At 33.9% G+C, this 13,404-nt stretch overlaps 1 protein-coding gene across 3 annotated transcripts in view; it reads left to right on the top strand.

Annotated features, from left to right (window-relative positions):
- The window catches only part of LOC106102611 (lipid phosphate phosphohydrolase 1-like), a 22,748-nt gene extending 10,832 nt beyond the window's left edge, over nucleotides 1-11,916 (top strand). For all 3 annotated transcript variants that reach the window (XM_013282150.1, XM_013282151.1, XM_013282152.1), the window contains exons 2-7: nucleotides 1,509-1,611; nucleotides 7,383-7,537; nucleotides 8,019-8,233; nucleotides 9,701-9,827; nucleotides 10,586-10,768; nucleotides 11,174-11,916. In XM_013282150.1, coding sequence (XP_013137604.1) covers nucleotides 1,509-1,611; nucleotides 7,383-7,537; nucleotides 8,019-8,233; nucleotides 9,701-9,827; nucleotides 10,586-10,768; nucleotides 11,174-11,299 — 909 coding nt within the window. In that variant the 3' untranslated portion in view covers nucleotides 11,300-11,916. The remainder of the gene's footprint in view (nucleotides 1-1,508; nucleotides 1,612-7,382; nucleotides 7,538-8,018; nucleotides 8,234-9,700; nucleotides 9,828-10,585; nucleotides 10,769-11,173) is intronic.
- Nucleotides 11,917-13,404: the final 1,488 nt, after the last annotated feature.

The raw sequence follows: 13,404 nt of genomic DNA, 5'->3' as shown, positions 1-13,404 counted from the left end.
CAACGCCCAATAAAAACCTTGGCGATGTAAATGAGTACCACGTTATTTTAATTCTTGTCATATATCAATTGCTTCTGTATTCTTCTTTGCCAATCGCCTCTATTACCAGTAAAATATATTGATTACTGGTTTGGTTTAAGCTGGAGGTAATTTTACATGTAACAAAACATCTGTGCCTTTTTTTAGTATTAAAAAAAATATTGCATTATTGATCTGAAAGATATCACGTGACATGTCAACAATCAAACATTCCATATTTAAAATGGGGTATCCTCAAGTCGGTTGACCGACTTTGTCGTGAGCATTCGAAGAATTTGTACTACATTTCTTGGTAAATAGTATAACCCATTTCGCGTAGTACAAGTGTACTTACAAAGCTGAATCATTTGACGTCATAATTGTTCATAGTTAGTAGTAAATTGTAGTAGTGAGTAATAACGTCATTATTTAACGCGTAGTATTCCATAGTATAGTGTATCAATCAATTACGCATCTTCAAAAAACAAACGAGTCAAAATTTACCAGAAGGATATTAACGCTAATATTTCTCTAATAAAATATTTCTTTTAAGGAAACTTAATATTAATGATTTTAATAATGTTTTTACATCCAATACCAAGTATTTCCAACTTCTCAATCATTGTTCAACCTCGAAATAAGATTTACTAGATAAACGAAGACATAGGGTGACAATGATTCAATTTGAATTTGAATATTTTAACTAAAGAAAAAAATATAATGTATTATGAATAAGTCAATAAAAATATCTGAGTTGAAGAAGAAAAAGTGTTAATAAAATTTATTGCCATTGCTCAAGTTCCCGTACAAAATTATATTGCCATTCATCTCACTTTTAACTTGAAAAACAGAGATAGCAACATATTTTATATGAATGTTCCAATAGAAATAAATCAAGGGCGATTGTCTCTGTTTTCTAATATGAATTAGGTAATACTAGTGTCAAGGGTCAACGGTCCTTGAAGATTTAGGCGGCGAAGTAAAGGTCACAGTGAAGGGCAAGAGGCAAGGTCATCCTGACCTTGACGCTGAACCTCGATCGATAGAATTAACAAGCGGACTTTCTATCATAATAAAGTTAGAAAATTGTTTGAATGCTTTGTTACAGCAGAAAATGTTATAACTGTAGGAAATAATAAAAGAAATGGAATAACTGGACGATTTATTTCTTAATATTATAAATGCGAAAGTTTGGATGGATGGATGGATGGATGTTTGTTAGAGTTTGTAGCCTAAACTAATGTATGGATCTCTATGAAATTTGGCAGAGATGTAGGGGATAGTCTGGACACACAAAGGCTACTTTTTTTTATTTTACGCGGATGTAGTCCCGGGCGGCAGCTAGTAATATAATAAAGCAATCATCATAAGGTTTTATTTGTACTCTTAGACATATATGACGTTAAATTACATACTTCAACTATGTGCAACAATAGTTTTCTATTGTTTTATCTTACTGGCATAGAACTTAGCAATCTTTTCTTTCACAGAGACAAGGCGACATCGAGTCGCAACTGCTGCACAGCCAAGGAAGTGACAAGCGGCATAGCATCTGGTGGACCCTAGGGGTAGACCTGCCTTTGTTACTAATAAGTGAGTACAAACATGACGAACGCCCTAAGAGAGTAGAATATTGAACGGTGTAATCTCGCCTCTTCAGCATTCATGGATTATTCCCAACCGTCGCCCCTTCTCTCTCCACGTGGGAATAAAAAGTTTTATCCGCTCCACCTTTTAGTCACACTATCACCAAGAAGGTGACAGATGGAACCGTTACGAAATAAAATAAGTTCCAATCGTCTCCTTGTCGCAAAAGTTGGGACGGATGGAACCTTTTATTCTCATCTGTCTCCATGTGGGGACAGAGTGGGGTGACGGTTGGGAATATTCCGCATTCATATCTAGGTACATATTACAGATAAAAAATACTATACTAGTACGTGGTACACATGCTTCCTTTAGTGTTGTACAAACAAAAAATTTCGAGGTATTTTTTCAAACGTATGGTCACACGCTGGCACATAAACTAAAACTTTTTAATAAAAAAAAAGTTTCTAAAATTACGAAGTAAATTGACTACCAAAAATGGAAGCAAAGCCATTGATGTGATGAAGGTTTAATCTGCTTTATAGGATGACTGTTCTTAGTTGTACTTCTGTATTAAAGGTAATTTAAACTTTATAAATTTTAGCTATAAAGTCCATATTTCTAAAGCTTTGTATGCAAAATATGTAAAGTGAATCAAGTAGATTATAATGGTTTAATGGTCAAGTCGTAGGCTGATGGAATTTTGTTACGCATACGAACACAAGCGCCATTAAATAAAAAATAACATGAGTTTTTTATAACAATTACTATTGATTAATAAACAAAAAAAAGTTAAAAGAAAAAGTCATTAAAAACAGTCGAACGTCTTTGATTGTCACCTCTCATTTTTTAAAATTCGACAAAAAGTGGACACACGTGTTCGACCCCATGCGGTCACATGTGGCAGAATGCATGCAATCGCTGCTGCGCTTTAAAACAGAAAAAATTAAAAAAGCAACATGCCAACGACCGCCACAGTATATATATCAAAGAATAAAATATAAGTCAATGCATTATTTATTATTAATAAATATTATACATTTTATACTTGAAAATAATTGTATTGTAACGCATACGACAGACTTTTAATATTATTAGGGTTAATTTAATGCGATGATAACCTAAAATTCTTGTTTTTTTTCCTAATTAAATCGATAATAGGTACTTAGTATGCATCGAGATAATTAAAAAACATTGTGCTACATCGTGGATTACAATTTACTTAGGAGTTTTCAATCATCATCATCATCACCAGCTCATTCTATGTCCCCACCCGCCTACCCTAAATTTGGGTGACTAGGACAAAGTCAACCACGCTGGCCAAAGCGGGTTAGTTGACTTCACACATCTTTGAATTTCTTCGCCGATATGTGCAGGCATCACGATGTTTTCCTTCACCGTAAGATCGGGTAAATTATGTACATATGAAAATTCGAAAAATCAGAATCACATTGGTACATGTCGGGATTCGAACCCAAGACCTGTAGATTACAAGTCAAGAAAGCAGTGAGCCATCGACGCTCCAAGTTTTCAATATTAATGTTTAATTAAGAGTTTATTGCATAGTAAGAAAAATCTTTCCAAAACACCTTGTTTATAACAACCGGTCTGCATTTAATCATAATCTATGTTCAATATCTAATACGGCCATCGATTGTTACCGAACGTTTGTAAATTCCGTCTTTATTTATCTTGTCAAATAGTAAAATTAATTAACTGAAATTAAGTAATGCAGAGAAATAGTGTAATGTTTCTTTACTTCTAATACATTATGCAAATTGTGTTTTTATTTATTTTTATGTTAAAAATTAAGTAGGTAATAACGTCCTTTGTTTATTTTCAATAATAAATTCAGTTATTGATTTAATTATTTTTTTTATAATTTGCGTAGTAAGTTTATATACGGATGAAATCCACAATCTTACGGTGGCAGATATAATCTGTGGTATGAATCACATCTTAGAAATTAATGAAGATATTAAGATACACATCTAAGTTACCTTTGAATATTCTAAGTTAGATTTATGTTGTTATCGAAGTTTATTAATCTATGTTCATGTTCCGTGATCTTTCATACAAATGCTCTACAAAGGATTATAGTTGTCATAGTTTAGTTCTCGGTCTTATTTTAATGTGATCAAATTCAATTTAATGTTATTTTAATTTTTTAGTCTTACTTTTATCGAAAAGTTACCGCTTTTGGCTCCTTCATTCGAAAGTCGGTACGACTAGCGCCATCTAGCGTCGAGTAGTATAAACAACGAAAATTAAAGTGATTAATTATTTTTTGACGAAAACGTAATTTAATTATTTTTTTTTGGTTTGTAAAACAAAACGTTTTTATATGAATACAATATTTTCTTAAAGTTTCATAATATTTACAATGAAAACCTTACATGTTATTGAGGTTTTTACGCTACAACTTTTTTATAACGATCAAAACTGATTAGATTTCCGATTATGACAAAAAATAAAATCACGAAAGAATGTATGGCAAGCTTATTTGTCCAATGCTCACAAATTGGCCCAACGTGGCCAAGCATTGGACTACAACTGCGTAGTGTACAAAGATCATTATTCAATTGTTAAAACGACAAACCATTAATAATAAAACTGTTGTGTTGGTACACATTGATAATATTCTAAACAGATTAAAAAATTTTTACATTTTCATTATTAAATGTAACTATTCTTTTCAAAGCATAATAAAAAAGTTAAAAAATAAACTTCGATATATTACTGGATGTATTTAAATACGTAGTTTCTTTATCTAAACGTGATATAGAAACCTTACGCGTCATACTTAACGCTTATCGATCAGAATTCCATTGTAGTAACCGTGACTGTAAGTTACGTTTAACTTATTAACTTTTCCATTAATGATGTAGACCTTGGAGAAACCTTTCCATGTGACTTTCAAGCTTATACTATTGTAATTAAGGGGGGCAACTGCCCCCTTCCCTAAGACCTACGGAGAACACCGGCTGGCGACCAGAAGGTTCGCGTGCAAATATTTTGCAAAAGAAAATACACATATCTTTGTACAGTAGTCAAGAGTATTTACCAGTGTATTTATAGTATAGTAGCTTTCGCCTGCGACTTCGTCCCCGTGAAATTAAAAATACTAAAATTGCCTATGTTACCCAGTGATAACGTAGCTTTTTAATGGTGCATGAATTTTTGAAATCGGCCCAGTTGTTTTTGAGTTATTTCAATACATACAAAAATACAAATCTTTCCTCTTTATAACATTAGTATGGAATAGCTGTTGCTCTCGACTCTTTTTATTAAAAAAAGTTAGACACTTTTTATTAAAAAAAGTTATTCGAAAATATGCTGTGATTGCTGACATCTTAGGCAACAAAGTGTGTGTTTACGCTTTATTATATTAGTATACATGAGATTATTCAATACCGGTGGCTATCTTACCATATAAATGAACCACAAAAACATAGCTATTAGCTACAGTAATCCGACCAGTTGCAGTTGATTGGCACAAAAGGGTTACGCAATATTCTAGTTGTGTTCACGTGGTTACTAACGTGGAACCGTCCACGCCGGATGACAGGAGAGCTGAGCTGTTACGTCACAGGTAAAGCCGTGTACATCCCGATATGAAGGGATTAGTTTGTGAAACGAATAGACAATTTAAAGAACCAGTAACCACTAACAAAAATGTACAATCATTCAAAACAAAGAGAACAAAGACATACCGACGAGTTGAGAATCTATTGGAAGTCGGTTAAAAATGGCGCAATTTGCGGGCTAGGCGTAACATTCATAGACAACATACATAGACTGTTTGAGGATGGTAACTATACTATTATAATAAAGCGTAAACACACACTTCTTTGTTGCCAAAGATGTCAGCAATTTCAGCATATTTTTGAATAAGTCTTTTTGTAATAAAAAGCCCTACACTCATGTACGTCATGCTTTAGGCTATATATTTTCACGCCATTAAACATAGGGGTTAATATTTTGGATAAAACCCTAATGTGGGAAAGAGACCATAAGTTGCTGCCAACATCAAGAAAGCAAAATTACCATAGTAAGGTAATTGGTATTTTGACATTTGCAATTGATTATTTGACACATGTAAACAATAAAATAACATTTTCGTAAGTTTATGCGGATGAAGTCGCAGGGGAACAGCTAGTGTGGTATATAGTGGACAGGTAAAGGCAGTTGATATAGTATAGCAAAAAAAATATATATTTTTGCATATTAGGCATTGGACAACGCTGAAATAGGAAAAAATCCTATTCCTACTTATACTAATAATGCGAAAGTTTAGATGGATGGAAGTTTTTTAGAGTTTGTAGCCTAAACGGCTGAATAGATCTGGATAAAATTTGTCATGGATGTAGAGGATAGTTTGGAAGAACACATAGGCTACTTGCTCTTGTCTTTTTTCATTCCACGCGGACTAGGTCGCGGGCGAAAGCTAGTTAAATCATAGAAGCTAATGTAACACCCAACTATTCTATATTAGATCTGTCTTATTTACATTTATCTTAGTTTTCAAAGCAAGTTAGTGTAAACTACTCCTAGGAACATCGATTATCGTAGTAATTGAACAGATCGGAGCATCCTCAGGATATTCTTGATCAACTTTTCTCGAAGGAAGATTCGAGACGGTGTGGATTGTTTTAGTAAAAGTTTTAGAGACATTAAATCACTTTAGGTTGCAATATACCAATATGAAATTCTAGAAGGCATCTAATACTGATCATCTAAAGTCGCAATATCTCTTAACATAATTCCTCTGGCTGCTTGAATTCTTCTTTACATTACTTTCTAATGTATGCAGACTCTTTATTTTTCATCAATATAAGGAGGGTTTTATGGATCGAGTTATAATGTTGCTCAACATATATCGTGATTTTCTGGACGGTGATTTTAACAATCAAGATTGAGTTACCTTTAGGGAGTATTTACACTGGAGAGAATATTTCAATTTTTAAATATGAATAGGCAAAGAAATAAGATATTTGTTTAAATCAAGTTAACTATAGTTTTTGTATGGCGTCATGTATTAGAGAATTTTTCTAATCGTAATATGTGTGTATATTTTGTATTAATGTGGAAGATGCAATCGATTTCCAGGATTTAAATCCGTGATCAATTCTACCTACCTCACTGAGGTACGGGCGTGTGTTATTATTTTTATATAATTTTATATACTTACATTTATATAAAAGATATAATAGCGATGGATAAATGTAGTATTCTAATATTATTCCACCACAATCAATGTAAGTGGTCGCTTGCAAAATCGATCTTCCTCACCACTTATGCAATTGTCTCGTAACTCCGCCTCCCGCACGCCTCGCCCGGTCTGACATTGACTTTGAACTTAACCAGATCGCGGATGTGCCGGTTTGGACGGCGATGGCGTTGGCGAAACAAATTGGCTAATGACCCGTCGAGCGTTGCCCAATACGGCGCGGAAATGTTCTTTTGTCCCGATCCTGAAGGGGGACTGGAGAAGACTGGAATATAAATCTTATAGCACAATAATCCACTTTTTATAACACAAGTAATTACATTTATAAATTATCTAACTAGAGATTGGACACGGTTCCATAATGATGTGATGTGGTTTTAAGTTGGTATTCGAAAATGCATACTATTGCATGTACCCTAGCCATATTTGGTTAATTACACTGATATTGGTAACCTGTTCTAGTGTTTTTGTGCACGACGAATAATGATTTGTATTAATTTTAAGGTCTAGTACTAATAATAATTGACCTCTGTTTATTTCTTTACAGTAATAATTCTCCCAGCGCTGCAAGAGTTTGGTATATTCCCGCAACATAAGAGCGGTTTCTTCTGCAATGATCCCGCTCTCAGCTACACATTCACGGGCGACACTATATCTGCGGCTGTCATTATGACATCTGTCATTGCGACTCCATTTGTACTGGTAAGTTTGGTACTTGTGATGTATACAAGCCTTATCTATACGTAGTATCAGCACTTTTTGTACTACTCTTATATCTCTATCAGTCGTTATATCTCATTTTACTTTCTTCTTCCGGTTCTTCGGTCTTTTTTTATCCAACTATATTCAAATCTTATTCATAAACTTGTCCATGTCCCTACGAAAGGTCTTACAGTATGTGGTGTGTGAAAATACATTTCTATCAGCCGTCATATCTGGATTCACTCCCATAAGCTTATCCTCTTTTGCACAATCCGTCCATTACTTAGATCTTCCTCTACCGTTTTTGCCATTCGTATTCATCTATATTCAATATTACTAATTTCTAGCAATTTAGTATTAATCTAATTATTTATTTCTTCTTCTCTTTTTATGACATCTTGGTACTTCTCTACGTCACTATTCCACATTAGTTCCTATTCGTAATTTTAATACAGACGTTAAAATATTCTTTTCTTTTTAGATATGGTTGACTGAGTTAATATTGTTAGACTCAGAGCAACCTATATGTCAGAAGATGCAACGTTCAGTTAAGCAGGCGCTCGTGCTATACAGGAACTACGCTTACGGCCTGGTCTTCAATATCGTAGTAGTTGAGGTTATGAAAGGTATCACGGGGAATCCAAGACCAACCTTCTTCGATATCTGTGAGCCTGATACCGCAAAGACTTGCAATGGGTAAGTTAATATCCAATATAGAAGATTGTAAAAGGGACGTTTGAAGGCGAATTTAATAGTTTAGTTTAGAATAATGTAACACTGGCAAGGCGATTCGTATAACGCCAATTCCGTACCTATACAACGCGGAAATTATCCCCTATAACGCGAACATTCTCTACAATTTAAAAGAGGAACGTCATATATCGCGATTTATGGCTTTGCTCTGCTGAAAAACTTGTTATACGGGGGGATCCTAATACGCGGAACCATAGGGGTTTACTGTATTACGTATTAGATAGCGCTGCTTGATTATGTCCGCTTTTAGCGATTATTTTTAATTCAAGAATTTATTAAATTGTTGAATTTATTCCGCCAACTTGACACAGTATGTTAGCAGACTGTTGCTATTGGTTTTCTCTAAAAAACATCTGTACAAAATACTGCTATTCTTCTCTGTCTCTTTATTAAAATAGAGACAGCAGAATATTTATGCTCAGAGGTTAAAAACAACGAAAGCAAAATGTTTTCTTACACTCAAATCGTTTTCAATTTCTCGTTAAACAAACTTTATGTGAAGTGGAAACTTAACACGTATCGATTTCGATTCGAGTGTCATAACAATTAGTCGATTCCAAACGATAATATTTTAACGCTTTCACCGAATTGTTTAAAACATACTCGATTTCATAATCGATTCGAATTCGAGAATTTTAAACATTTATTATAATGCGTAATATAATTATGAATAATACTTGTTGGTTAATGCTTATTGTCTGTGGTTTGATTGTTTTAATTCCCAACGGATTTCCACAATTGCTTCTCTTAATAACTACTAAATTAAATTATTGCATTTCATGATTTTATTACTGCTGTCATAGATTTTAAATTAAAACTTTGTGGATTCATCGCTGACTGAAATAAAGAGTCACAACTAAATCTTTTCCTTATTAAAATTTAATTACATAATAAGTATAGACAGCAACGACTAAACGAACAGAATTACATAAAACTTGTCGAATAAGAACGCCCCAACTGTGACTAAACTATCGCACGACTGTTTAATCTCGCGTCGATTCCTATGAGCTTATATGGAGGTCCGCACTTTACTCGATTTTTAGTTGTTTAAAACAGTTGAGTTGGCTGGGAAACAATCGACAGTCCCTCAACGGTTATGCGACAGTTTACACAAAGCTGGTCCTCCGCTCTGAGATTTCAAAATCATCATTTCTTTTTATAAATAGTGCAAAATTGAACAATACTCACCTATACTATTATAAAGAGGAAAGATTTGTATATTTGGATTTTTGTATGTTTCGAAATAATTCAAAAACTACTGGGCTGATTTCACAAAATATCCGCTCCAATAAAAAGCTATAACACTGAGTAACAGACTACTCATTAGTACTATTTTTTTATATCCCGCGGGCAAAGCCGCGAGCAATGGCTACTCAATAATATGAATATTAACTAATGAATTGTTTTCAGATCGGAATACGTGAGCACATTCGAGTGTACATCGACCAGGTTCTCCTCTTGGTATCAGATGGACTCCTACCACAGCTTCCCTTCGGGACACACCTCACTATCCGTCTACTGCGGACTGTTTATGGCGGTAAATATTAACATATACCCAATAAAAGACATCCCTAGCTAGTCTTTATAAGTCACAATGGCCTGCAAATAAATCTACTATCGGAGAATTTTTCGATGTTTTTAAAAAGCTAGATAGTTTGAACGTTATGTACGTTTTTAAATGTAATTTTTAACCTGTAAGAAAAAGATTAAAAACCCTGTCATTTACGTAAATCACTAGAAAGAAAGAAAGAAAGAAAGAAAGAAAGAAAGAAAGAAAGAAAGAAAGAAAGAAAGAAAGAAAGAAAGAAAGAAAGAAAGAAAGAAAGAAATCAGTTTATTAAAAAAAATGAAAAGGAATTCATTCGGCATGTGCTCGGTGTATACCGAAGCGCCGGTTTTCAATGATTCCTAAAAACAGAACACGCAGTTTTACAAAATAGTAGAAGAAAAAAAAAGACATGTAGCAAATGTTACACTCGGTCACAACTAGAAAACAATCTAAATCTAAATCTATGGAAAACTACAACATAATGACTACATAAATACTCTGCAAGGATTTTTTTTAATCTTTGTTAGTAAAAGGGGGGGATTTTTGTCTTTGGAAAGATATGTCAATCTAATAATGTGTTAATGTTGTGTCTTAGTGTTTAAGAAACGTGCTGGCATAATCTGACAGCCGCTTCTGAGCTGGGTCAGCCAATATTGACATAATGCCTACATCTGACGGGTTCTGCAAGGAATGAGTACAATTTTTCTCTTACACACCGCATGGTCTTGTACTACTCTTGTTTCCAGTGGTACTTGCAACGACGTGCATTCGACTGGCGTCACCGCAGCGTGCTGGCGGTGCCGCTGCTGCAGCTGGCCTGCCTCACGTACGCCGCGCTCTGCTCGCTCACCAGGATCACTGACCGCAGACACCACTGGTGGGATGTGCTCACTGGCGCTGTTATAGGAGTTATTTGTGTCTTTTACACTGTGAGTATCAATATCAAACAGGTCGTTTCAACTTTTACTCTTATACTGTTTGTAATTATAACAATAAGTATTATAACCAATAAGTTGCACAAGAGGATTCAGCAGTGGAAGTTCAGGATAAAATTCGTCATTTTGTGACGTCATCGTTCATTCAATAAATTAAAAATAACTAACTTGTACCCGCAAATCCGTCCCCGCGAATTTTTAAATTTTTAAAAAATAAATTTAAATCTATGTCTTATTTCTAAGTTGTAAACTCTAACAAACGTCCATCCATCTGAACTTTCACATTTATATTAGTGAGTTATAATTCCTAATAAATGAATAATATTTATGCGTAAATTTTAAACAGATTTTGCACATTCAATTTATTTGAAACATTTTAATTACATCCTTTTTTTACAGGTATTCGCTCTCTGCGATAACTTCTCTACCTTAAAAGAACAGAAAAGGGAGAAGAGGGTTATAACACCCGTACAGTCCAACAGAACTTCGATATACGACACCGGGCTGCAGGGACCTCTCACTTAAATAACTTAAACTTAAGTTAGAACTTAGGATCAATTATTAGACGTTACTAATGCAATTATAATTTCTTAATCAAATTCAATTATTAGACATGTGTAGGTAATATTTAATTACCTATAGTCAAACTAAAGTATCTGGCCCGGTGAGACATTGCGATAGGTCGATTCCGCCTCAGTGGGTAGTCGCGGTGGCAATCGCGATCCCGTGTTGTCCCACACAATGGCGAGGAGAGGTTTTTTGGGTATGCCCCATTAAGGAGACAATCCAACATAACTCTCGTCCCCACCCCGAGGCACATAAAGCATTCCCCTCTGAAAAAAAAGGTTGATTCCGCCAAAAAAATATAAAACCTTCATAGAAAGCGACTTAAAAAGAACAACATAACATTATTACAAAATCTTTTGATGTTTTTGACATTGACAGAGGGCGCTAGTGAGCTATAATTTAAGACTTCAACCGGGTCAGATAACTTGTCCGTCTATACATGTATTATAAGCAGAGCCGAGTACGATGACGTCATAGTTATACAGTCTGTAAGTTTTGTCCATACGTAAATTTTCTTAAGAGACGCTGACCTTTGATTAAACTAACGCACAAGCGTTGTGCGATTGTCGATTGTTTCGCAGACAATTCAACTGTTTATTCGCATAACTAAAAATCCAGTGTGATCATCTCCATAAGCTTATAGGAATCAAAGCAAAACTAACCACCAGAAATAGTGAATAGAATATAATTTGTTAAACGTTTGGAAAGCCATCTTTTTGATAATAGCCCTTGAATTGAATATTTTATTCATATACAGTATATTATGTATGTATTTATAATTTTACACAAAAAAAATGTCATAAAACTATCCTACACTCCAACGACACTACATATGTTATATTGTAAATTGTAACCAGCGCACCCGCGGACAAACCAATTATATGGTTGCGGGGCCATATTTGTGCATGTTTTTAATTTGTTTTCATGTAATATTTTCAATAAATAATAATAATAATAAAAAGAGCTTCGACCAACACCTCAAGAAGCTCTCGCTAGACAGTTGGATTAAGGGCCCGATTCAAAAGGCGGTTATTTTAGAAACCTCACGTATAGTGAGGAGGTCCCTAACCACTGGTTGCTTGAGTCATCGGATTCCGCAGCCGGTGGACTTCTATTTTTTTATATAATATATATTTTTTTATTTTTTTAAGAAAATCATATGAAATATATAATATATAAAAATAAGAAAATAAACATATGAGAATAAACAGTTGCGTTTAGTCAAAGATGTGCGCGCTCTGAAAGAGCATTAAAAATTCAAATGTGTTTAGCGTTCTATTATACTATGACTTTGGCATTATTTTTGTATGAATATTGTAATATGTAGGAATTGCAGAATTGTTTAAAGATTTCTACATAAAAAATCACTTTATGTGAGTTTTGTAGTCTGTTTGTGATTGTGTTATTTATTTTTAACGGCTATTTAAAGACATTTTTATAAACAGTATTAAAATAAGTTGTAAAATATGTAAATATATTTGAATATTCTTTGTTAAATCTATATTTTTGTAAACAATTATTGAGACAATAAAAATATGAAATACAAACATGTATTTTTATTACAAGGTTTGAAGACTTTCTTCTTTACTTTTTAATTTTTACTTTACTAAAATTAAATTTTTTAATTCCACTTGAAGTCGCGGGCGAAAGTTTGTCAACACTATAATACTGTAAAGAAGAAACATTTGTATTTTTGTATATATTGAATAACTTAAAAAACTACTGGACCGATTTCAAAAATTCTTTCACCATTAAAAAGCTACGTCATCAGTGAGTAATATAGGCTATTTTTTTAATTCCACGCAGACGAAGTCACGGGCGACAGCTAGTCATAAATAAAATACAAGACTACGCTCAATCATAGCACAATCTAAAGGCCCTTAGGTGTGCTAGTAATAGAACGTAATCTGTCGTTGGCCAACGCTTACGCCCATTACGTGATTACCGAAATAAGGATGTTCAGGATCGATTCTCGTGTGATGCAACGCTTTTGTACCATAACGATGATTTATACAGAACAATTTGAAGACGCAAGGATATTACTTTGTTATCTTGAATTATTT

The sequence above is a fragment of the Papilio polytes genome, unplaced genomic scaffold (assembly GCF_000836215.1).
Source record: "Papilio polytes unplaced genomic scaffold, Ppol_1.0 DF823923.1, whole genome shotgun sequence".
NCBI lineage: Eukaryota > Metazoa > Arthropoda > Insecta > Lepidoptera > Papilionidae > Papilio > Papilio polytes.
This window is presented reverse-complemented; position numbering and strand designations above follow the sequence as displayed.